The sequence below is a fragment of the Panthera pardus genome, unplaced genomic scaffold (genome assembly GCF_024362965.1).
Source record: "Panthera pardus isolate Hobbes unplaced genomic scaffold, ASM2436296v1 HiC_scaffold_13, whole genome shotgun sequence".
In the NCBI taxonomy this organism is placed as follows: Eukaryota; Metazoa; Chordata; class Mammalia; order Carnivora; family Felidae; genus Panthera; species Panthera pardus.
In genome coordinates, this window is record NW_026526688.1 from 36051642 (window position 1) to 36077094 (window position 25453).

Genomic DNA, 25453 nt, shown 5'->3' on the forward strand with positions numbered 1-25453 from the left:
TAACACTGTGTTGTGGTCACTTTCTGTGTTGCTATGCAACCTTCATTTTAAATAGCTGCTTATATTCCCTTATGTGGCTTTGCTGTGGTTTACATAACCATCCTGCACCTAAAAAATTAGGTTTCTTCATTGTTTGCAAAGCAAGGTTATTTTCATTTTATCATGGGATAGAGAGAAAAGAAAAAATGGAAGCAATCCTACACTTTACTCTGCCACTGTTTTCATTTAATTGATCTCATTTAATCCCTTATCATGGTTTTGAGGTAGATATTATTTATTTATATTTTACAGAAGAGGAAAGAGGCAGGCTGGGGTTGAGTCACCCAAGGTCACGCAGCAATTTTAGTGGCAGGATTGGGATTTGAACCAAGCTTCCGGACTTGAGCCTCGTTTACATTAGTCTCGGCCCTTAATGGACTTTGCAGATGAGCTTGCTGTTCTGTCCTCCTTCCAACACACACACTTTACAGTTGATCATGTTCCAAGTGGCACTGCACGACCATCCTTACTTACACTTCACCTTATATAGCTGTGTCCTAATGTCACCCTAGAACCCCAAACATGGGGTCCTTCCTGCGGGAAGACAGAGATAGCCTAGTCACCAGGCCTCTCTTTTCTGCACACCTCTCTGCTGCCTCCATCTCATGGCAGGTCACAGCACCCTCGAGGGCATATTGGATCTGACTCTTGCAAACAGCAGGTGGACCAAATGTTCTAGGACTGGCCCTGGGCATGAAGCCAGTCCAGGTGGGTACTGACCCTGAGACGTCTGGGGACACTTGGTGGCACTGTTCCTCATGGAGGCTCAGCTGGCTCACCCCAGTCCAGCACTGCCCTTGGGGTCTCTGCTTCTCCCAGCATCCCCACTGTCCACTGTCTACTCCAGCCCCTCTCACTCGCCCAGATAACACAGAAGCACAACCCTCAGCGCCGGAAGTGACGTCAGCATGTAGATAAGCAGTGCCGCCTTTTTTTTCTTATAAAGTACCTTTTCAGAGTTTTTATTTTGAAATGATTTTAGATTTACACTCAAGTCACAAAGATAGTACAGGAAGTTCCTGATTACCCTGCATCCAGCTTTGTCCCATGTTAACATCTTACACAAACATGGCACAGTGATCAAAACCAAGAAATCATTATTGACACACTAAACATTTTTAAAAATATTTATTTATTTTTGAGAGACAGAGGGAGACAGAGTGTGAGTAGGGATGGGGCAGAGAAGATACAGAGTCCAAAGCAGGCTCCAGGCTCTGAGCTGTCAGCACAGAGCCCAACACGGGGTTTGAACCCACAAACCCTGAGATCATGACCTGAGCTGAAAAATGCTCAACCGACTGAGCCACCCAGGCGCCCCTATTGATACAACACTATTAACTAAGCAACAGACTTTTGGGATTTCACCAGTTTTCCACTAATGTCCTTTTTCTGTTTCAGGATCCACCTATGCCTGCATGATACAGATGGCCTAGAGGGGAGATGTGGCTCTCCCAAGGTCATTCAGCCAGCTAGTGGCAGAGCACAGGCTGAGCCAAACCTCCCCCTCCCTGTATACCTTGGGCTGCTGCCCTCCTCACACTCCTACTTTGCAGAGGGACAGCATTTGTTGCTCTGTAAAGGCCTCCAGAATCACAGACACCCTTGCCCCACCCTGCCTGCCCATCCCTGGCCCTGTTTCCAAGATTGCCTACACTACCTTCCTGTACATGTGCTCACACGCGCATGTGTGTCCACGTGCTCTGAAATGACTGCCTCAGGCTTTGCTCCCATGGATGCTGGGAGTCCTGTACTCTGTGATCTACCAGTTTGGCCACACTTGTCCATCATGCTGGGCAGCCCCCCCCCCCATTCCCCCCACCCCACCCCCCACCAGTGCTCTGCTCTCTCTGGGAATGGAGGATACAGAGCAAACTTTAACAAAGAACTTTATTTCTGGTTCTGGAGGCTTCTCCCTCAGCCCCCCTTCCTCCCTCAGCTTTTCTTGTCAGTCTTAGGGCCTCTGCTTAGTCTGGTGTGTTCTGTCTTCCACCCAATGCCTTGAGAAAGTCTACTTTCTGTTGTCCCCCTCTGCACTCCCAGAAGGGCTGGGTACAGTGCCTGGAGAGCCCTCTGCCTGTGCAGCCCTTCTCAGTTTACAAGGGGCTTTCCTGTTGCCTCGTGTGTTCCTCACCACAGGGGTGATTAGGTCCACTTAACAGGGGAGGAGTGTTTTTCCCAGTGATAATGGGGGAGTGGAGCCGTGGTTTCTTGCAGTCTGCTCTTCCAGGCGGCCTGGTGTTTATCTTAGGCTGCCTCTGAGGCTCTCATAGCCCTGCCAGACATGACCTCATTCTCTCTCAAATCATCCCTGGGAGGCAGAAAGGAGTCTGGGACCAATGCAGTCCCCACTTCACAGATGTGAAAACTGACCTGCAGACACACACACACACACACACACAGCAAATACGTTGACAAGTTGCTTTTCAGTCCTAGGGGCCTGACTCAGTCCCGTGAGTTCCGTTGTTTGGGAATGGAGAGATCTTGGATAGGGCTGGGGGCAGCAGTGTTTGCCAAGTACTTCAAAAGACTGTGGGCCTGGCAGGGACATCCCACCTTCAAATGCAGGGCCCTGTCTCCAGGGAACCTGCAGTCAGTTCCCTGGGAGAGAAAGGCCTAACGAGGCCAATCTGGTGTGACTGGAATTCCTGAGGGTATAGTTCTGTGGCGGTCCTGTAGGCATATTTCATGACAGTGGGCCTTTGTGTGGCAGCAACAAGAGCTGTGGCCAGGAGGACCCACCCTGAGGCTGCCTGGTCATGGTGACCCACACTGGACAGTCTATAGAGCTCCTCCCATGACATCTCACCTTCCCAACAACCCTGTGAAAGAAGAGTTACTATGAATCTACTGTTCAGATGAGGAAACTGAGGCCCACAATTTATCCAGGGGCACATAGCCAGCCAGTGAGCATCTGCTTCCAAGTCCAATGCTTTGCTCCACCAAGCTCCCAAAAGGAAAGTGTGCAAAGCCAGCAGGCAGGGAAAGGGGAGACCCAACTGAGGACAAGAAGCCCAAAGTTGGCTGACTTCACAGTTTCACTCCAGTTGGCCCTGTCCTCCTGTCCTGAGAGTAGGTTAAGGGAAGCTCTGAGGAGGAAAGGTCAGTCTGGGAGAGAAGTAAGAACTCGCCAAAACAACCCACACCCTGCTCTCATTGCGCCAGGCCACCAGGCCGTGTGAGCTGGGGGGGGGGGGGGGGGGGGACAAAGATGAAGGAGCAGGACCTGGTCCCCACCCTCCACAGGGCTTTCAGTCTGCAGTGGAGAGGGCCCTAAAACTGTGTGGGAAATGCAGTGGGCAGGCCGCCAGGACATCGATGAAGGCTGGACTGGCTGATTCCAGACCTTCTTTCTATCCCGTCCCCTCCTCCCATCTCCAGCCACACCTTGACCATCTCAGCCCTGCTCCCTCCTTCCTCTGAGCACCTGTCACACCTCTTGACCAAGCCAATCATTTGGCACTTGGCTTATAACCCTCAGATGACTTTTTATTATATGTTTATGTCCACCTTCCCAAGGTCAGAATCTCCTCCAAGGCAGGAGCTACTCTTCCTCCTGCGACAGTGACATGAGGTACATATTTAGTGAAGAAAGAAGGTTATTTGGGAAGTGATCAATTTGGGCAATACCATGGTATGTGTATAACCACAGCTGCACAGTATAGGTCCAAGCCACAGCCCCGGGCCTCAGTGATGTCATCGGCTTGCTGTGACGTCATCGTCGCTGGCCACTGTGGCGCTCCTCTGCAGCCTGCAGGCACAATGACGTCACCGTCCGAACTCGCCCAGACAAGTGCTTGCTGGAGGAATTAGCGAAGCTGGCAGCTAGAAATGCCGGAGAGAGGCCGGGGCGGGGCGGGGGGGGAGGGGGCGGCGGGAGGTAACTGAGAGGCAGAGGTCAGTGCGCTGCGCACACCACTCAGACCTGGCTCCTAGACCCCTTACGGACTGGCCCCGCCCCCTCAGTCACTGACGCGAGCCAGCCAATCCGGGCAGCCCGCGGTGACGCGTAGCCTATCAGCGGACAGGGCTTGCCGGGCGCTTCCGCGTTCGCGAGCGCGCCTGGTCCGAGTCGGCAGGGGGAGGGGGCGAGGGCGACTGACTGGGGTCTCACCCGCGTCCCACCTCACCCGGCGCGACCCACCTGCGGGGGCCCGTCCGCTGCCTCCCAGGGGACCCGATGGCCTCGGAGGGTCTGGCCAGGGCGCTGGCGGCGGTGTTGGGGGGCCAGGGGCTGAGTGTGCACAGCTGTGACTCGGCACCGGCCGAGGAGCCGCCGGCGCCGGTGCGGCTGCGGAAGAACGTCTGCTACGTGGTGCTGGCCGTGTTCCTCAACGAGCAGGTGAGCGTCCGCCGGGCCCAGCGCCCGGCCCTCTGGAGCACGCAGCCAGCCCCGGTGGGGACAGAGGACCTACCGACAAGAGCCACCGCTTCTTAGTGCGTGGTGCTTCCCAGTTTTGCAAAGCACTGACACTCACACTTACATCTGAGTTTTATACGGCCCAGCCCCGAGACTGTACCTATATACAGAAGAGGGATCTGAGGCCCAGGAACCTGTTTATTTCCTCCCGCTAGGCCTCATTGTCTTGAGAGGAGGGCTGCCTTCTTTCCCCAGAATCTAGCATAGTGCCCGCTTCGGAGTGGGCTCAGATCTGTCCAGTGCTTCAGAGACCTCTGGGTCCCATGGACAGTAATGGCACAACCTGCACTTAGACTTTCTGCCCCACCGTGTGATGTTCTTTTGTGCTGATCCCTGTACAAGTTGCTGCAACAACAGCTAGAAGGGGCCAGGGCTGTAGGTAGGAGTTGATGGGGTGGGGCCTGGGAGTGTGTTTCAAAGCCTAGGCCCCAGTGTGAGGCCCCTCCATGAGGGGAGGGGGGATGTCTACAATGCATCTACAGACAGGAGTCAGTGCAGGATACATGGCAAGCCTCACTGTGGGGCCTAATCCCCAGCCCCTGAAACAGCTCCCAGGAATCTTAGCCCCTTTCTGAAATGGAAGTCTGAAAGCAAAGAGGGATACATTGCACAGCGAGACAGTTGCAGCCCCCAAGCACACAAGGACCAGTCAACAATTTGAGGTATCCACCAGTAAGGGAGTGTTGGGTGACTCTGTTTGAGCTAGGATCTAACCCCAGGGCAAGGGAAGGTTCCCAGCCCAGCTGTGGTGGGGGTGAGGATCCTCTCTCTCCCCTCAGGATGAGGTGCTACTGATCCAGGAGGCCAAGAAAGAGTGCCGTGGGTCCTGGTACCTACCCGCGGGGAGAATGGAGCCTGGGGAGACCATCGTTGAGGCACTGCAGCGGGAGGTGAAGGAGGAGGCTGGGCTGCACTGTGAGCCTCTGACGTTGCTGTCTGTGGAGGAGCGGGGCCCCTCCTGGATCCGCTTTGTGTTCCTCGCTCAAGCCACAGGTATGGCCCACCTGGTGGCAGTGTTTGGCAGGGGGCAGTTGACACCTTTCCCCCAACTTGTCCTCTGGTGAGATGAGCCCCTTATTCTGACTGGTACAAGCCTGGCATGTCCAGATTCCAGCCTGAAGATTTGACCCCCAGCCCCCACAGCCCCATGACCCTGGGTCAGGGCTAGAATGCCTGGGTGGCCATTTACTCCGCCAGGCCCAGCATTTCTCTCAACAGAGACCCTTTCCTCCACCCCATCCTCGACATCCCTGCAGGTGGAATTCTCAAGACTCCCAAGGAGGCAGATGCAGAGTCCCTGCAGGCTGGCTGGTACCCTCGGACCTCCCTGCCCACTCCGCTGCGAGCCCAGGACATTCTGCACCTGGTGGAGTTAGCTGCCCAGTACCGCCAGCAAGCCAGGCACCCTCTTATTCTGCCCCAGGAGCTTCCCTGCAGTCTGGTCTGCCAGCGGCTTGTGGCCACCTTTACCAGCGTCCAGACAGTGTGGGTGCTGGTGGGCACAGTGGGGATGCCTCACTTGCCCATCACTGCCTGTGGCTTCACTCCCATGGAGCAGAGGGGTGGCATCAAGATGGCCATCCTGCGGCTGCTACAGGAGTGTCTGACCCTTCACCACTTGGCAGTAGAGACCAAGGGGTTGCTTGGACTGCAGCACCTGGGCAAAGACCATGCAGATGGCATCTGCTTGAACGTGCTGGTGACTGTGGCTTTTCGGAACCCAGGTATGCAGAGGGAGCCCCCAAAGGTTCGGGGTGAGAACTTTTTTTGGTGGAAGGTGATGGAGGAAGACCTACAAAGCCAACTCTTACAGAGGCTTCGGGAATCCTCTGTCATCCCAGTCAACAGATAGGAAGGTGCCATCTCTGTGCAAGGAGCTGGGTGACGGTGCTCCCCCCACCGTGGATTTGCTTTCCTCTGGGGGAAGCAGGAGGTTGGCAGTCAGGGATCTGGTGGTGTTGGGAGCAGGCAGTTCTCCTGGTTGTCAGGGGAATTTCCTTCTCCATGGAGCTGGTCCCTACATCGCACCGAAAGGACAGTGCCTTTAACCCAACAAGGATTCCAGAGCTCAAGGACCTAATTGCCCCATGGGTACGATGAGGGCCCTCCTCCCTAGGGATGGATGTGAGAACCTTCTGAACCTGAGATGGCTACTTGTCATCAAGAACCTACTTGTCATTTTCCATGCTTGCCTCAGGAAAGGCCTACATCTCATTCTCAGGCACTGAGAACATGGACTGGGTGCTGAGGGAGGTCATTCCAAGGGAGTGGGACCCTTGCTGAGTAAATACATGGTACTTACTTCGCTTTCCTGCCTAAATGTCTCTGTGGAGAGGGAGTGAACAGGAAGAGGGGAGCACATCAAAAAAGAAGCTCCTCTCCTTGTCCCACCACCGCCCCGCCCCCCACGTCTTCCCAGACAGCAGGCCTGTGTCCCCCACTTGCAGGACTGGGGCAGGCCGACTTCCTGCCACCCACTCTAGTGTCTGTGGCCCAGTGGGGTTCTCTTTCTCTTGTCTGCCATGGTGCGAGGTGTCCACATCCCCTCCAAGGTTTAAGCTGTGAGAACACCAGAAACTCCACGGGGACAAGGAGTTGTGAAAGCTGGCCCTGCCTCTCAGCAGAGTTTCATCTCTTTGGGCTTCCCTGTTCCCTCCCTGCATCACTCTGCCTACCTCTAGGCTCCTGCCTCTGCCATTCTACAACTCTGGACCAAGCCAGACCAAAACCTTTTATTCATTTCCCTTCAGTTCAGAAGAATCTTGATTTAAAAAAAAAAAAAAATTTTTTTTTTTTTTTTTTAAAGAACTTTACTAAAATTTAAGGAAAAAAACCACAGGAAGTGAACAAAGAAAATATATCGTGCTACTCAATGGACGTAATACAGATTTCTGGTTCTGAGCAAGGACACACTTGATGAGGCTTCCCTTCTGAGGTAACTCCATTCTGACACTGAAGACCCAGGATAACCTCCAAGGCCCCCTTCCCATCCCCTCCCCCTGCCATCTTATCTTTCTAGCGTTAGGCTGTGGTAGGAATCCTTTTGTCCCCTCTGAGGACAAACATCTCCCACATGATGGAACCAAACCCTTTCACTCTGGTTCACTTCTCTCAGGGTCTGAGGGACCCACCAGTCTATATCCATGTCGAAGGGCAAACTTTGCTCCCACTTTATTTAGCCTATAGTAGTTTTCAACCCTGGGTGCCCATTAGAATCACCTGGAGAGCTTTAGTAACAATGCTGGGCCGCCCCCCAGAGACACGGCTTTCACTGGTATTGTAAAAAGCAAACCAAGTGATTCTGACGTGCACTGAGGTGAGAGCCACTCAGCAGCCCTCTCCAAGTTTCCAACTTGCTCTCTCCCGGAGTTCTCTCAGCTACCCCTCCTGAGTGCACCCCCACACGCATACATTTAGGGACCAGGTTTTTAAAATATGAAGTCCACTAAAGCATTCATACAACTCCCAACATACAAACCTCAAAATGAGACTTGCATACAGATGCTTCAGACGGCCCATTCTTTCCCGGAGTCTCCGAGGCTAGCTGGCTCTCGGCTGTAGGTAAGCTGGGCAGAAATAGTGTGGCTTGGCCAAGAGAGAGCCTGGTTCCTGGCAGGCGCAGAGGAACATCAGATTTGCGCTGCCAGAGCCTGTCTCTATTTACCACCCGCCCCCCAGCACACTGCCCCCCTCCGCTCTAGTGCTGGAAAAGGAATTTGTCATTCTCAGGGAGGAAGATGGGCCTGAATGAGCAGCGGAGGCCTGCGCAGGAGGACACGAACGGTGGAGATCGGGGCAGCTGTGCCCACGCAACCAAACCATTGATTGCTGTGTTGTCTGGGGGGACGCAGTGCGAATGCTGAGGGGGATGGAGGAGGGGAGGATCTGTGACTCCCGGATGCTCAAATGTTTTCTGACTTGAAGAGGTCAGACCCAACTTGCCCCATGAGCTCTGCTCCCCTGTCCCACGCCAACACCCACGTGCGCACACACGCATGCACGCACATGCACGGTGTCCTTCAGAGCGGCAGTTAAGTCCTCCCCAGCTTGGAGGAATGCAGGAGAGGGAGAGGTCACTGAGTTCCTCCTCTTTCATGTCACCTCCTGGCAACCTGCGGCCGGCTTCTAGAAGCGGCAGAGGCAGGAAAAGGAAGCGAAAGGGGCTCTGGCCTGCTCCTCCTTGCCCAGGAGCGAAGCCAGCAACTGCAGTCCTGCTGTGAGGTAATGCCTGGCGCCGCCTGTGTGTTCCTGCAGGTTGAGACAGATTCAGGCCGGGTGGGGTGGCAGCCCCAGCTGTGAAGGGCATGCAGGGAGAACAACACTACAACTGGCTGCCTGTGCCCCAGCACCTCCCCGCTAGGCCTTGGGGGCTTGGGGTCAGGTGGGCATCCTGGCCTCATCTCTCCCCTTGGCTCTCTTGCTCCCCTGGAAGAGTATTCCGTCAAGAACTCTGTGGGCTGGGTGAGATGTGGAGGGCCAGGCCTGGCCTCCCCGGGTCTCTGATCCCCTCTGCCCAGGTGTTGAGGACCTGCCGAGACGGGTTCAGAGGCGCCAGAGAGAAACCAGCTGGAGCCAGAGCCTGGCACCCAGCCCCCCACTTCCCAAGCCCTCTCCTGCCCTGGCTGCAGTTGCACCAAGTCTCTCATTAGCAGCTGCCCCCGCCTGGGCGCGGAGCATGCTTTGGGCGTTTGCCATGAGGTGGTTGGGAATTTTGCAACAGCCTCCAAAAGGGCCGGGAAGGGAGAATGGGCTTCTCTGCCATCCACTGCCCCTTCACCACAGGTTAAGTCAAGAAGGCAGGAGAAAAAATGTCAAGTCTCAGCAGCATCTGTTGTACCTAGCAAGACAGAGACAGGGCTCCCACGCCCCCATCTCTCTGGCCTACAGTTCTGACCAGCCTGAGAGCCATCACTCACTCCCTCTGTGCCCCTGGAATTGAGCCACAGGTTTTGGCCCTGGCCACAAATCGTCCGTAGAGACAGGTGATAGGTACGGAACACATGAGGGTTTGGGTCTGGGTGCTCAGCTGGCAATTACCCAGCTCTCCTGAGAAAGCCCCGAGGACACCATGCTGTCTGGGAGGCCATCTCTTTTGCTCCTTGGCTTCTGGTACCTTGGAGACCCACTCCCTGAACCCAGTCTGGTGTGACCGATAGGCCACGGTCTTCTTGAGTTAACCTGGGAGTGGAAGCCCAGGCCTCCTCAGAGGCAGAGGCACCTGGGATGTAGAGGTGGAACCAAGCTCCCACCCTGGGAGGCGGGAGGTGGCAGCCATGCCAGGTGCGAGGCAGCTCTTGGGCAGAGGTGAGGACAGGAGTCCCCCATCTGGTCCTGCTCTTGGCTCAGACGTGCCCTTCCTGGGGTGGGGACAGGTGCAGGTGAGGACTGTGCGGGGGGAACTTGACAAAAGCGATGGCAGCCAGCTCCTTGCAGAATTCCTCAAGAACCACCACGCCCTGGAGGAGAGTCTGGTGGTCCAGCCTGAGGGAGACAGCATGGGAGTCATAGCTGGGAGGCAGCAGGAGTGTACCCAGGATGACAACCCAGTGTCCATGAGGTACATCCCAACGGCAGACACCTCTGAGGGAAGATGGAGTTCGGCAACGGGCCCTCTTTGCCCCCTGGCCTGTGCTCCTCCCACTTCCCTTGAGCACTCTGCCCTCCCACCCCAGGGTCCATCCTTGGGCACCACTTCCCTCGGTTACTTACTGCTCCCCGGGGACCTGACCCATCAGCTGCTTGCGTACCAGGAGCAGTTTGCCTGGGAACTGAGGTACTCTCTGAATTCTCTGCATCAAGTCCCCGATCACCTACAGCAGGAATGAGACAGGACTGAGGGGGGCAGTGGTGACACTCATGCAGGGTCCCCTGGCTCTGCACTACCGTGGCGGGGGAGGGGCTGTGTGCCTGTGCCTTCCCCTGGCGCTGGCCAGGGTTCCCACTCCTGTAGCCCCCCACCCCCTGTCCCATTGCCCTCCCTTCCTGCACCACCAGCGACACACGCCCTTCGGCTCCGGCATCCTTACCCTGACAAGCACAGAGAACAGACTCCTGCACCCAGGGGCCAGGTTGATGTAGGGATCCAGGAGATACTCATGGATAAGGGGGTGGGGGAAGAGGGCAAGCCGGGACAGGACTGAGGTCACTTGCAGGTTCAGGCTGTATGGCTGTAGGGAACACAGTGGACAAGCTGAGGGTTGGCAGGGGGCGGTGAGCATTTTTGCACTCCCCCAGCCAGGCGCCTGGCCAGTGTGAACGTGTGCGGGGGTGGGAGTCTCACGTGATGTGTGTGTGTCATGGATTCCCTGGGGCTGAGGGCCAGAACATGTTAGGGCGTGTGGAGCAGAGGCAAGATGGGGCTTCCCGCCTGGAGAACGGAGAGGGGTGGGGTTGGGGGAAGGAGAGTATGGAGCTGAAGAACCAAAGAGGGCTCGACCCCCAGGGTCAGGCCACTCTCCTGAAGGACTCCAGAGGCAAACTGCCTCGAGTTTTCCTGTGGGCCCTCACCTTGTAACCTTGTAGCCAGGGCCCAGTCCTGTTGACTACCTGTTCCAAAATCCGGGACATGCGGTCAAACAGCATTCGGAGGAAGTGACCCTCAAAGAAAGGCCGTTCAGGCTCATGGGGGTCCAGGGGTGTGGGACCGAGGGGCCAGCCCCAAGGGGCGACTCGGGAGCTGCACTCCTGGAACTGAAACAGAAGTGAGAGTTGAGGAGGTGAGCCCAGTGGTCAGGAGGCACCCACAGGCAGAGGAAGCCATGTGGGAAGGATACACTCGAGGTTCTTGGCCGGAGCAGGGAAGAGAGAGAGATCACAGAGGGAGAAGGTGGAATTGATCAATACCACAGCTTTGAGGGATGAGAAGTGGATGTTGGCAGAAGCTTCAACACTTACCAGTCCATAAGCATCGTGAACGTATGTGTCATATCCAGTCTCCTCTAGGAAAGCTGAGGTCTTGGCTTCCTCGGGAACCAGGCAGAGGAAACTGAGAGACAGGACCCTAGGTGTGGAGGAGCTCCGGCTGGGCTGCTCTGTCTTTCCCTTCCCCCTCTCCAGCCCTGAGGGAACACTCCCTCCTGGGCTGCCCCTCATCGGGGCTATGGCCAAAGATAGAACAAACAAACCTCAAGTGACTTGGATTTCCTGACCAGCTCCCTACCTGTTGACGATCTCAGTCACTGCTGTTTTGCCATCTGAGTTGGTGGCAGGAGCTGGGGGAGGCTTTGCAGAGGGCTGAAAGCTGGCGTTGAGGAAGCCGTCCGTGAAGTAGGGGTCTTCCTCCAGATCTCTGTGGCCAGGGCAGATGAGTGGTACCAAGGAATAAATGAGTAAGTGTGGGGGTACTGAGGGCCGTAGTGGGTCCTGGGCAGCCTGAGGCTTCCCAGAGGAACAAGGTTTCACTTACAGGGTGTCCTCGTAGCTCTCGGGCTCAGGTGAGCCTCGGGCCACATAATGGCGGCCCTCGAGGTTGCAGAGGACCAGGCTGCGGAGGACCTGCTCGTGTGGCTTCTGGAGCAGCTCCTCAAACAGCCGCAGCGTGGTGATGCTGATCTGGGTAAGAAAGGGTCAGCAGGCGTACCTAGGAATTGCTCACTTGGATAAGAAAGATCAGACAGCAGGGTTTGGGGGGAGTGGGTGGCTGCTGGTCTAGGAGCCAGAAGTCTGCCGTCCTGGTTCTGTTACTAATTTGATGTGTGCTATCGGGTAAGCCAACTGGCTTTTCTGTGTCTCAGTTTCCATGTTTGCAAAACGGAATATCGGCCTCACCTAGCTCAGAGTAGATGTAAGCCTCAAACAAGCCAAATGAATATGAAATAGGTCTGGAAAATATAAAGTCACATGGCAAGTATGCGATCACAGAAAACTATGTGACAAAAGCAGTCTGGCCGCCATGACCATGTCACTGTTGGGGGCACAGGTAGGAGTTTCAATGCCTCAAGGTAAGCTAACGACAGTGGGAAGAAGCATGCAGGAAATCCCTCGGGCAGGGGTTGATGGGAGGCAGTAGGATACGCCCCCTCCTGCCCCACCTCACCTCATCAGAGAGGTGATCGCAGTGCCCGATGAGGTGAGCGCACAGAGAGCGGGGGCCATCTTCGGGGGCTGCGGGCTGCGGGTCTGCACCCAGGAGGAAAGCCACAGCCTCTCGCAGCAGCGCAGGGGAGCGGAGCTGGCGCAGCATGGCCGTGAGCAAGGCGGTGGAGGTCAGCACACTCTGCTCAGAACTACAGGGAGACAGGGGCACCTGGTGGCTTAGTCAGTTAGCGTCTGGACAACTGGACAACTGTCAGTGCAGAGCCTGCTTGGGATTCTCTCTCCCTCTCTCTCTCTGTCCCTCTCCTGCTCGCTCGTACTCCCTCTCTTTCAAAAGAAATAAATAAATAGGGGCGCCTGGGTGGCGCAGTCGGTTAAGCGTCCGACTTCAGCCAGGTCACGATCTCGCGGTCCGTGAGTTCGAGCCCCGCGTCAGGCTCTGGGCTGATGGCTCGGAGCCTGGAGCCTGTTTCCGATTCTGTGTCTCCCTCTCTCTCTGCCCCTCCCCCCTTCATGCTCTGTCTCTCTCTGTCCCAAAAATTAAAAAAAAAAAAAAAAAAACGTTGAAAAAAAAATAAATAAATAAATAAACTTGAAAAAAAAAAAAAAAAAACTACAGGGAAAGAGCACTGAGCCAGGCCTGGGGGCTGAAAGCCAGGCAGGGGACGTAAGACCAAAGAGGCAGCTAGGAGTGAATGAATGTGGTGCTGACAGAACCCCTTCCTGGTTTCCTTACATCTTGGCTTATATTTCTCGCTCCCTAGCCCTCCTGAGGTCCTAGAGTCCAGGAGCGGGAGGACTTTGTCAGCCCATGTGTGTCAGGGGGCCAAACCTGGCAAACATTAACCATGGAGCCCACAGACCCATGTGACTCTGGCCAAGGAGGTCCCTGGCCTTAGGGACAGGAAAAGGTTTGGTGGGGAGGGGCAGCTGGATCCAGACCATGGCCATGCCCAAGGGGACTGGACATAAACTTACACATGCAGGAGGTGGGGCTGCAGAATCTCCATGAATAATTTCTCAGCTACAGCCTTTGCCAAGGCGTCTGCAACCACCTAGGTGTCAAAGAGCATGTATTAAACACATTTTACCCCATGAGTGCTTTCCACTGAGAAACAACTGTGTCCTTGCAGTGTCTAACATAACAGGCAGACCTAGGGCCCTAGTTCCTGAGAGACCTACTTGTTCCTCAAGGTGGATGCAGTGAAGAGAGTGGGGTGAACCGCGGGGCACCCCCACAGAGAGCCCTGTTGATGTCCGCCCCTGCTCACCACGTGTGCCTCTGTGATGAGGTGGTCGCAGTAATCAAACCAGCCCAAAAAGGCAGCCAAGGCCTCCTTGCCAGGGAAGGAAGCCTCATCAGACGGGGCACTGGGCAACCTGAAGGGGGAAGCAAGAAAGGAGCTGGGAGGCCTGCCTCAGGTACCTTCTGGAATCTGGGCCCCTTCTCCCTGCAACCACTGTTGCTGGGAGAGCAGGTACAGAAGCAAAAGTAGTGTTTTCCTCAAGGGAAAGCTGGGATGGGCTGGGATGGGCTATACCCTCAGGAAGAGGGTGGCCAGCAGGGGTCCCCATCCCTCCTGGGAAATCAGAGGAGTGGCTACCAGAGGACAGGGAGGGCTGCTAGCCACTGAAGATGTAGCCCTGCTTTCCCTGGCCAAGTGCCTACCTCCAGCTGATGCCCTCTAAAGCGGCAATGTCTGCGGGGTCCAGGAAGGTGGGCATGGACTGGTACAGCTGGCAGAGGTGCTCGACGATGGCAGGGCAGCAAGGGCTGCTGTGTACCAGGTAGGTGGCAGCTGCCTGTGAAGCCACACTTACCAGGAGCAGCAGGTTCTCCTGGGCCTTCAGAGCCACCCGACCTTTCTAGGGGTAGGGGTACAACTTCAGGGACATACATCTGAGGCCCCGGATTCCCTCCCAGCAGTTCACCCTCCCCACCCCTCTCCACTCTGTGTGCAGCTAGCACCTTGCTCTTGCACAACCCGATCAGAGAGGTGATCAGGTTGCTTTCCCCAACTCCTCCATCTGGCTCCTCTGTCTCAGCAGGCAGCTGGGCGGTCAAGGCCTGGGCCTTACAGGGACTCATGTCAGGAGACTTGCTGTGGGGGTGGTCCTTGTCTTGGATGCTGGCTGCCTCTCTAGGCAGGGTGATGGGTTCTTTGGATGACTTCTTCCTACTGACAATCTTTTTACCCTGCAAAGAAGGTTGCATGAGGCCAGCTCATGGTACAGACCATTCCCCATGATGCCCCCTTGGGAATACAGGCTGCACACTGGCTGGCAGGGCCTTGCGTGGAGCTAGAGAGGAAGCCGCCTAGGTGCCTGAGTACCTGCTCCATCCTCTACTTCCTCAGAAGGGCCACAGGGGTCTGCCCTGGGGTCTGGGCCCTCCCGCTTCTGTTCCCCACAGAGGTGCTCACTTCCAGGATGTAGGTGAGCAGGGCTGGATCCTGTTGGATCTTGGAGCAGAGAACGGTGGTGAACTGCACCTCCTCCTTTTCTGTTTGGGATCCAGGAACTGTCCCACCAAGTCGGAGAAGCTTCTAGAAGGGAGGCAAGATAGAAACAGAAGGGAATGGGGTAGCAGGGAAGAGAAGGGCTTGACCCTCAGACACCCCTTAGTTTCTTGGTCCCTCACCTGCACAGGCCTGTGGACGTTGAGGTAATGCAGGAGTGGGTGCTGCACCTGGGCCAGAACCTTGCTGAAGAACTGGAACACCTGCTGTCGCATGCCTGGGGGGTACTGGGGGTCAAGGAACAGAGTGCCCATCAGAAGATGAAGCCATGACCATCACCTGGAGTGCTCCTCCCCCATGGGCCATAGCACAATCCTCCCTTCTGTCACTGCTCAGAGGGCGCCTTTTCTGCAAGCCTCCTTCCTTCACTTCCTGGAGATACTACAGGTTTGCTTCCAGAGCACTACAATCAAGTGAGTATTGCAATAGGTGAATATCGCGATAAAGCAAGTCAAATTAATTTTTTGGTTTCCTGGTGAACATAAAAGCTGTGTCTACACTATACTATAGTTTATTAAGTGTAAAATTGCATTATATCTAAAAAGCAATGTACATGATCTTAACTTAAAAATACTTTATTGCTAAAAAATGCTAACCATCATCCACACTTCCAGCGAGTCATAATCTTTTTGCCGGTGGAGGGTCTTGTCCCTATGTCGGTGGCTGCCGACTGATCAGGGCGGTGGTTGCTGAAGGTCGGGGTGGCTGCGGCAATTCCTGAAAATAATACAATGAAATTTGCCGTGTTGATCGAGTCTTCCGATTTCCCTGCGGCCCGCGATGCTGTTTCATAGCACTTTACTCACAACAAAACTTCTTTCAAAATTGGAGTCAAGCCTCTCAAACCCTGCCGCTGCTCTATCGACTGAGTTTATGTCATGTTCCGACCCCTCTGTTGTCATTTCAAGCATCTTCACAGCATCTCCACCAGGAGTAGCTCCCACCTCAAGAAACCATAGTCTTTGCTCATCCAGAAGGAGCAACTCCTCATCCGTTCAAGTCTGCTCACGAGACGGCGGCAATTCAGTGCCATATCCAGGCTCCTCTTCCAGTCCCGGTTCTCTCGCTGTTCCCCCTGACACACACCCACAGACACCTCCGCCACCACAGTCCGGAAGCCCTCACGGTCCTCCATGGGGGCTGCGATCAAATTCTTCCAAACTTCTGTTCATGTTGCTATTTTGACCTCTTCCCGTGAGTCACGAATGATCTTAATGGCACCTAGAATGGTGACTCCTTTCCAGAAGGTTTCAATTTACTTTGCCCAGATCCATCAGAGGAATCCCTGTCTGCGGCAGCCATAGCCTTACAACATGCATTTCTTAAATAATAAGACTTGAAAGTTGAAATGACTCCTTGACCCACGGGCTGCAGAATGGATGCTGTGTGAGCAAGCACAGAAACCACATTCACCTCGTCGTCCATCTCCATCAGCGCTCATGGGTGACCCGTGCACTGTCAGCGAGCAGTGGACTTAAAACACTCAGTGAGCAGAAGTGTGGTCATTCAGGCTTTGTTGTTCCATGTACAGAGCACAGGCAGAGTGGATGGATTTAGCATCATCCTTATGGGCCCTCGGCCTTCCAGAATAGTAAATGAGCCCTGGCTTCCCTTGAAGTCACCAGCTGCCTGTCCTTTGAAGCTTTGAAGCCAGGCATTGACTTTGCCTCTGTAGCTGTGAAAGTCCTAGGTGGCATCTTCTTCCAACAGAGGCTGCTTCACTACGTTGTAAACCTGTTGTTCAGTGTCGCCGTCCTCATGAATTATCTGAGCCGGATCTTCTGGAGAACCCGCGGCAGCTTCCACATCAGCTCCTGCTGCTTCGCCTTGCACCTTGATGTCACGGAGACGGCTTCTGTCCTCAGACCTCGTCAACCAACCTCTGCCAGCCTCAGACTTTTCTCCTGCAGCTTCCTCACCTCTCTCAGCCTTCACGGAATTGAAGAGAGTCAGGGCGTGCTGGATTAGGCTTTGGTTTAACAGAATGTTGTGGCTGGTTTGATCTTCTATGCAGACCACCCACATTTTCTCAGTAGCAGCAACAGGGCTGCTTCGCTTTCTTATCATTCGTGTGTTCACCAGAAAGCACTTTTAATTTCCTTCAAGAACTTTTCCTTCCCATTCACAACCTGGCTAACTGCTCGGTGTGAGAGGCCCAGCTTTTGGTCTATCTCAGCTTTCGACGTGCCTTCTTCACTAAGCTTAATCATTTCTAACTTTTGATTTAGAAACATGCAACTCTTATTTCGCTTGAATACATAGAGGCCATTATAGGGTTATTAATTGGCCGACTTTCAATATTGTTGTGTTTCAGGGAATAGGGAGGCCCAAGGGGAGGGAGAGAGATGGGGAGTGGCTGGTAGGTGGAGCAGTCTTACATGGGCACTGTCTGTGGTGCCCCCAATTATAATACCAACATCAAAGATCACTGATCCCAGATCGCCATAACAGATATAATAACGAAGTTTCAAATATTATAAGAATTACCAAAATGTGACACAGAGACACGAAATGAACAAATGCTGTTGGAAAAATGGTGCCAATAGACTTTCTCAACACAGCACTGCCATAATCCTTCAACTTGTAAAACATGCAGTATTTGTGAAGCACAGTCAAGTGCAGTGCAATAAAACGAAGTCTGCCTGTATGAAACTGGCCTCCCCTGCACCGCCAATTCCCCGTCCCGCTTTATTTTTCTGCATGACCTTGTCATTGTTGAATATACCGCATGCAGGCTCCTCTTATTATCCACCACTCTCTGACTAGAATTTTTGTCTGTTTTAATCACTGCTGTGTCCCCAGCACCTAGGACCCTGCCTTGCACATGGCTGGTTCTTAGTACATCTTCACTGAATGAATGCTGACAGTAATGGGAGCATTTCCTCAACCTAGGTGATGGGAGGACAGGTGGAAGAGCCTGGAACACAGGGGCTCCAGTTTGGGTGGAAGGTTCCAGGGGCACCCCAGGGTCCTGCCCACCTCAGCCTTGCCCAGCGTGCACAGGGTCTCCAGGATTTTGTGCTGCAGCAGGTATTCCAGACAGGGCCCTGCCTCGCCAGCTGCTGTCTGCTGCCTCTCCTCGTAGACCAGGATGTCCAACATCTGCCTCAGCCGCCAGGGAATATCTGTTTTCTTGGCGGGGGTGTTTTCATCTAATAGAGATTCAGGAAACAAAGGTGGGGGGGGAAGAGGGGCACTCTGTGTTGAGGGGGTCAAGCCCACAGTCCCCCCTGGAAACACTGGGGGGGGCGGAGGGTAAACCTGGAGTAAGGCCAGGTTAACAGTTTGCTTCAAAGACCAAAGGAAATGGAAGTTAGCACTTGGTGCCTCTATATTTAACAAGACAAAAGATCTTTTAGGGGCACCTGGGTGGCTCAGTTGCTTAAGGGTCTGACTTTGGTTTTGGCTCAGGTCATGATCTCACAGTTCATAGGTTCAAGCCCCACGTCGGGCTCTGCGCTGACAGTGTGGAGCCTGCTTGGGATCCTCTCTCTGCCCCTCCCCTGCTCACTTGCTCATTCTTTCTCTCTCTTAAAATAAATAAAATAAACATTAAAAAAATTACAAAAAAGTGGCATCATTTTTCCTCCAAACTCTGGGACATACAGAAGGGTACACTACCCAGGCTGCAGGCCAGCTCTGGGCCAAAGTGACAAGCCATGGGCTTAGGGGTCTCTGTCACATAACGTAGAAGCTGTCTTCTAGCAGCTTCCTGAGAGGTAACCTCCTGTCCTCTTTACACTCACAGGAGACAGTACTCCATTTTTTACAAGGCAGAAAAAGTCCATGCACGACCACAGGTTTGGAGGCAAAGCTGCTTCACTGTGCGAAGGTCTTGGTGGAGAAGCTGGGGCTTTTGTAGTCAGAGTCTCAGATGGAGTGTTCTTGTAAAACTAGTTTTGGTGCTTTGGGACTGGCCTTGGAGCACCCCCTAGCTTTTCTCAAAAGCATTGGCTTTTGAGCAACTTGGCTCACCTCCCCCACATCTGCACCTCTGGTCTAGGTACTGCTCAGGAAATGAATGGATGGGGTCAGATGAAACCTCAGGTGGACCTGAGTCAGTTCTGGATCTTTTCCCACTGTCCTGATAGATTGGGGCTCTCTGTCAAGAGATGTTCAGTCTAAAAGGTACAGACTTCCAGTTAAAAAATAAGTAAGTCCTGGGAATGTTAAGTACAGCATGGTGACTAGAGTTAATGTACTGTATATTTGAAAACTGCTAAGAGTAGATCTTAAAAGTTCTCATCACAAGAAAAAAAAATTGGTAACTATATAGGGTGATGGATATTAACTAGACTTATTGTGATGATAATTTCACAACATATCCATACATTGAATCAGTATGTTGTATATCTGAGTTATATGATATGTTACATCAATTATATCTCAATAAAAAAGGGTCTTCAGTTTAATTTTTTTAATAGCTAATGACATTTCTGATTCCTTTTAAAAATATTTATTTATTTTGGGGGAGAGCGCAAGCAGGGGAGGGGCAGAGACGGGGACAGAGGATCTGATGCTGGCTCTGTGCTGACAGGCTGATAGCAGCAAGCCCGATGTGGGGCTTGAACCCACAAACTGCAAGATCACAACCTGAGCTGAAGTCAGATGTGCAAATGACTGAGCCACACAGATGCCCCTCTGATTCTTTTTTTTCTAAGTTTATTTATTTTGAGAGAGACAGCAGGGGAGGGGCAGAGAGAAAGAGAGGGAGAGAGAGCAAGAGAGAGAGCGAGAGTGAGGGGGGTGGGGAGGGAGGAAGAGAGAATCCCAAGCAGGCTCTGCGCTGTCAGCACAGAGCCCAATGTGGGGCTCAATCTCAGGAACCATGAGATCATGACATGATCCGAAATCACGAGTCAGACACTCAACCGACTAAACCACCCAGGTGCCCCAAAAGATCTTCAGTTTAAAGCAGTTGTTCTCAACTGGGGGCGATTTTGCCCCCAGGAACATTTGGCAATTTTTGGAGACATTTATGGCTATCACAATGGGTAGAAGGTGCTACTGGTGTCCAGTGGGTAGAGGCCAGAGCTGCTGCTAAACACGCACCCCCAAAAGCTCCCCCCCACAACAAAGAATGATTAAGTCCAATGTCAACAGTGCCAAGATTCAGAAACGTGATTTAAAAGGACCTTTAGAGGTCCCTCAGAGTGTCCAAAGACTGCTTTTTAATTTCTTGGGCTGGCTCAGGCTGGAAATAAAGTCTTTAGGAAAGATGTAGACTGGAATCAAACCCTAGTCTAAACCAGGAGGTAGAAAGCCAGAGATGCAGGACAGGGTTACCTGGCCACCAGTGTGTATCTGCCAATACCAACATATTGACTACAGAGCAGCCAATCAGATTCCGCCCCTCAGAAAGCCATCCTGATGGGCCCAGATTACCTGAGGCTCTGGCTCTCAGCTAGGGGAGAAGGACACAGGCACGTTACATGCCTGGACTTCAGTTCTCCTCCTACCCTAGATTTCTATAAGGGAAATGCCCTCTAAGTCAGCTCAGGGAAAAGAGGAACAGGTACTTGGGGACTACAGGCCTGGACGTCTGCAGAGCTGGAAGCTAGGGGCAAGTGGGGCTCAACCTCTGCCTTGAAGTTTCAGGCCAGTGAGACGCCCAACTTCCTAGTCCCTACTCCCACTTCACTCGGCTCCTCTCCCAAAAGGTCAGGGTGGGGCCAGCCCCCAGTCTGAACTCCTCGGCAGCAGTTGTCACCTTATCCAGGACACCTGCATCTCTGCCTTGTGTGGTGACCCTGCCTACACCTTCCTCCCCACTCCCTGTAGGAGTCCCCCATCCAACAGGAAGCAGGCCCCACCTGTGCTTTCAATGTAGTAGTGCGTGATGCCCTTCCAGTGCTCCACGAAGGCCTCCAGCAGGTCAATGCTGGGCTCCCGCTGTGGAGAGAGCAGAGACACAACCTAAGTAGCCACCACAGTGATCACGGGCTCCGCTGCCACCATCACCCATCAGAACAGATGTTCTACCATTTACCAAGTGTTGGGTCAGTGCTAGGCCCTGGAGGAAGCACAGTGATCCAGGTTCTCAAAGGGAACAATAACACATTTTCCCCAGGACAATCTCTTGGCACCTCTCCTGGACCCCCTCTGTCCTGGAAATGCTGTACTCCTGCTACATGTCATGATTCCACAGTCCCTGTCCTGGAAGAACTAAGAATGTTGGTGGGGGAAACAGACACAGAAACAGATCCTCTCAAGACAGTTACACTACAATAGAAAGACATAGAGGAAAACAGTGAAGCGTCCCCAAAATAACAAAATAAAAATGATACACTTGGAAAACATGGCAGAGACAAAGCTTTTAGGTCCCTCTCAATTTGAGAGTCTGCAAAAATCTGTGTTCAAGGCCACTGAAAGGCTTCATTCAACCAGATGGGTAATGTTAGCATAATATTAATAAAGTGCCTTACTTACAACATGCTTGCATCTTTTATCCAAGGCTGAGAACTGCTGGAGGAGTTAGGGGTGCACAGCCTGAAGCCCCAGGGAATTCTATTCCCATTGTGAGCAAGCCCCAAACCTCTCCCTTTTCCAGAAGTGATCTCTCCATCTCTACACTGAGAGTAGCTTTGAATTGATAACTACTTTCTCTGGAAACTCCAAAAAAGAGTATTTGTTCCCTTTTCTTGCGGAGTAAATGACTACAGGAGAAAAATGCACAAATAATCCCTTACCACAGATGCTCATTTCTACCTCTCCATCTCTGCTCAGGCCACTCCTTTACCCCGGAAGCCCTGCATCCCCCTAAGCTTGCCTAGATCCTAACAGTCACCAGTGAGGTCCGGCTAAGGGCCACCAGTTCCAGAAAGGCCTTGCCAGAGTTCTTGGACACATCTTTCTCTAACCTCACACTTTACTACATCATAGAACTGATAGTCTACTCCTTATTTATTCAGTATCTTTTGAGTGCCCACTGTGTACAAGACGCTATGCTAGACGCTACAAGCAATATAAGGATGTTGAAGAGGGGCGCCTGGGTGGCTCGGTCGGTTAAGCGTCCGACTTCAGCTCAGGTCATGATCTCAGGGTCCGGGAGTTCGAGCCCCGTGTCAGGCTCTGTGCTGACAGCTCAGAGCCTGGAGTCTGTTTCAGATTCTGCGTCTCCCTCTCTCTCTGCCCCTCCCCTGTTCATGCTCTGTCTCTCTCTGTCTCAAAAATAAATAAATGTTAAAAAAAAAAAAAATTAAAAAAAAAAAAAAAAAAAAAAAGGATGTTGAAGACCCAGTGCCAGGGAGAAGAGAATATAAAACCACCCTGAATAACTCAGCTACAGGAAGTTGCGTGAGGACACAGGAGAGATGGAACATGATCTCTGGGAAAAGAGCACTGGAACAGAGAAGGCTTTACTGAGGTTACCCTTGAACTAAAACTTGAAGAACAGGGCCCGAGTTCAACAGTTCGAGATGAAGGAAAGACATTTCCTGCAGAAGGAACTCTGCACAGAGTGTCTGGGACGAGGATGGGTTGATGAGTGCATGTGTCCCTGTACATCAAGCCACCAAGTCAGGATTGTTTTTTGCAGGCAGTGGGGGGCAGTCAACGACATCTTCTGAGCAGTGTTCCAGGCAGGGTCATCTGGCAGTTTTGTGTAGGAGATGAAGGCAGGAAGAATGGTTGGAAGGCCATTAAGATAGGAGAAAGAAGCAGTAACACTGAATCAGAGGCCCTGAAACGCTCCCAGACAACCTTGTCTTCTTTCAAAGTTAGCTGTGGGGGGCATGACTCTTACTGGAGTGGCACCTCCAGTAAGTCATTCCAAACACACTTTCCACATGAATTGACTGCATCTTACCACGTCCTGTGTGATACTATTATTGCTGGACTAGTGCTCACCTCTTCTACCAGACTGTGAGCTCCCTGAGGGCTCAGGTTCTGTGTTTTCTACCTCTGCCTGCTCCTAAAGGGCTCTGCACATAGTGACTACTCATTCATATGTACTAAATAGCTCAGCAAACTCCTTAACACCTCCTTTCCATAGTTTCTTGTCTCTTGGAAAGCCCCCTGCTCCTTGACCAGCACTATAATTATCTCACTTTTCTGTGATGGGCTCTCATCTAGTCTCAAAATTCATTGATAGTCTCCTAAAACCTTGAGCTGGACTTACATTAGAAAAGAACAATTGGGTAAGAGGAGAACCCAGAGAACACAGACTGTTAGCAAACTGTAACGGACTGTCACAAAACAGACTGTTGGAAGAAAGCAAGGGAATCTACTATTAGTTATCATAACTCCAAAGGAACTATACCACATGATGATCTTTACTATCTTGGTTAATGATAACAAAGATGTTTTTTTAAAAGAACCATAAGGATTGCTATTCTGTTTTGTCAGAAGAGGGCAGGAAGGAGCACTCTCCCTCCTTATAACAAGGAGTCAAGCAACTTGCTGGGGTCCTAACCTGGTGACCCAGCCAGGGGAAGGGCTATGCCCTGATCTGGGGGGTAGAGAGCAAAAGAGGGGCTCCTATCTCCCCTGACAGCTATACTGGGTCAGCCAAACTTCTCCAGAATTGTCTATATATTGTATACTCAGGAGCAGAAGATCACTTGCCTAAAAATATTTCCCTTGACCACCAGTACCCCCTCCAGCCACTGACGCAGAAATTCCCTCATTGGAAGCATTAGAAATTCACTTCTCAAAACTAAGGCTCTCTCTGGCCCACCTACCCACGCTGTCCATGGAACTTTCCCTGACAGGTATGAAGTAGTTTGTCACATCACTTTCTTTTTTTATTTTTTTTTTTTATTTTTTTTTAATTTTGTTTTATTTAAAAAAAAATTTTTTTTTCAACATTTATTTATTTTTGGGACAGAGAGAGACAGAGCATGAACGGGGGAGGGGCAGAGAGAGAGGGAGACACAGAACTGGAAACAGGCTCCAGGCTCTGAGCCATCAGCCCAGAGCCTGACACGGGGCTCGAACTCACGGAGTGCGAGATCGTGACCTGGCTGAAGTCGGACGCCCAACCGACTGCGCCACCCAGGCGCCCCGTCACATCACTTTCTAAGATGACAGCTGTCTTGATAGGAGACAAGGAGGAGCAGAAGAAGAGATCATTTTAGAACCCCTCCCAAGGGGGGCTTCCCTGGAAGCACCTGGACATCGGGAAGGGCAGGGCTGGGGACAGGAGGAGGAGAGGCAGGAGGAGAAGCTTTTCACTTTCTTCACAAATCTCATTAAGGCTGAGCCTGTTCCCATGTACAATAAGCTCTATTTTGGGGGGGTGCGTTGAGAAGAAAGGAGGTGAAACACAAGTCTGTTTCTCCAGAGCAACTCTGATACAATATACTAAACCGATCAATTAGAGGAGGACTTCTACTTTGAGACAAAAGAACTGTTAACTCTACAGACAGATTCTTGGCAGGGTTGCTTTAAACAGAAGGCCTCTGGCCTACCCTATCCACACTGCACTTTTATCTCACTGAATGAAGTGAACCCGCCTGTGACCAGCCTTCAACTCCCAACAGAAAATGGCAAAAACACAAACTCTTCCTCACATGGCTGCCCGAAGGCCCCACCAGGCAGGCCTCTCCTGACTCAAGGTCAACTTGGCTCGGCTGGTGTGGTACGGCTAGTGTGGTGGGAGATAACATTCTGTATACAGCCCCTGGGCCCTGCTGTTTCCTGGGCCAGGCACCCACCCACCTCTGGGTTGTGTATATACGGTCAGGGCTTGGGCCATCTGGGCCGGAACTTCTCAAGTGGAGGCTGAGAGACACGCGCCTGACTAAGGTCCTGGGGTTGTCTGGGGGCTCAGAAGGAGGGCAAGGGACGTCTATTTTTCAAGCCCAGGTGACCAGGAAGGGAGGAGCGTGGGCCGAGGAGGAAGGCGAACAGCCTGGGGAGGGGACTTAGGGGAAGAAACTCTTGGGTGACAAGGGAGCCCTCTGGCACAGAAGAGTTGGGGAACTGGGAGCGAACTGGGAACGGGGAGCAGGAAAAAGGGACAGGAAGCCATTTGGGGAGAAGGGTTAGGGGCTGGGGCGATACGGAGACGGGCTGGAAGTCGGAGCGATCGGGAAAGAAGCCACGCGAAGCAGGAGTGCTGTGCGGGGGGCGGGGAGGGGGGCGCGACGGGGGAGAGAGGAGGCCAGGGAAAGGGCGCCGCGGCACGGGTGGGGGTCCACTCCCCGAGGCGGGCCCGCGTCCTCCGCCCGCCCGCCCGCCCGCCGGTTCCTCCCCCGGTCCCGCGCCCGCCCTTCCGGCCTAGGCCCCGCGCGCCCCGGCCTCCCCCGCCTCACCGCCCCCACGGCCTCCTGCAGCAGCGCTCCGAGCCGGCTCAGCATGTTGGCGGCCCGGCCCGGCCCGGCTCGGCTCGGCTCCCGGGCGGCGGCGGGCGGCGGCGGCGGCAGCGGCGGCGGAGCTCACAGGCGGAGCGCGGCCCGGGAGGCGCGGCGAGGAGGCGGGGCCCTGCCTGGCCCGCCCCGCC

The 25453-nt window shown here is 53.3% G+C and overlaps 2 protein-coding genes across 9 annotated transcripts; one reads left to right on the forward strand and one right to left on the reverse strand.

The window, feature by feature from the left end:
* The first annotated feature begins 4042 nt into the window (after window positions 1–4042).
* NUDT18 (nudix hydrolase 18) lies at window positions 4043–6757 on the forward strand. The gene is made up of 3 exons (XM_019467021.2): window positions 4043–4378; window positions 5236–5449; window positions 5713–6757. Exons 1-3 carry the CDS (start codon window positions 4217–4219, stop codon window positions 6306–6308), a joined length of 972 nt encoding a protein of 323 aa, XP_019322566.2. The 5' UTR covers window positions 4043–4216; the 3' UTR covers window positions 6309–6757.
* Window positions 6758–9267: 2510 nt separating this feature from the next.
* On the reverse strand, window positions 9268–25433 carry FHIP2B (FHF complex subunit HOOK interacting protein 2B). Of its 8 annotated transcripts, none has more exons than XM_019467015.2 (17): window positions 25266–25433; window positions 20823–20901; window positions 17989–18161; window positions 15132–15236; window positions 14914–15036; window positions 14460–14687; window positions 14160–14356; window positions 13762–13870; window positions 13469–13545; window positions 12492–12681; window positions 11862–12007; window positions 11616–11744; window positions 11351–11441; window positions 11003–11146; window positions 10483–10623; window positions 10166–10266; window positions 9268–9937 (listed from the first exon to the last, which is right to left on the reverse strand). In XM_019467015.2, exons 1-17 carry the CDS (start codon window positions 25308–25310, stop codon window positions 9799–9801), a joined length of 2217 nt encoding a protein of 738 aa, XP_019322560.1. In that variant the 5' UTR covers window positions 25311–25433; the 3' UTR covers window positions 9268–9798. The 8 variants fall into 8 exon arrangements, with proteins under 8 accessions (XP_019322560.1, XP_019322558.1, XP_019322559.1 ...); XM_019467013.2 differs by having other exon boundaries at window positions 10964–11146; XM_019467014.2 differs by having other exon boundaries at window positions 11351–11456.
* Between the last annotated feature and the right edge of the window lie 20 nt (window positions 25434–25453).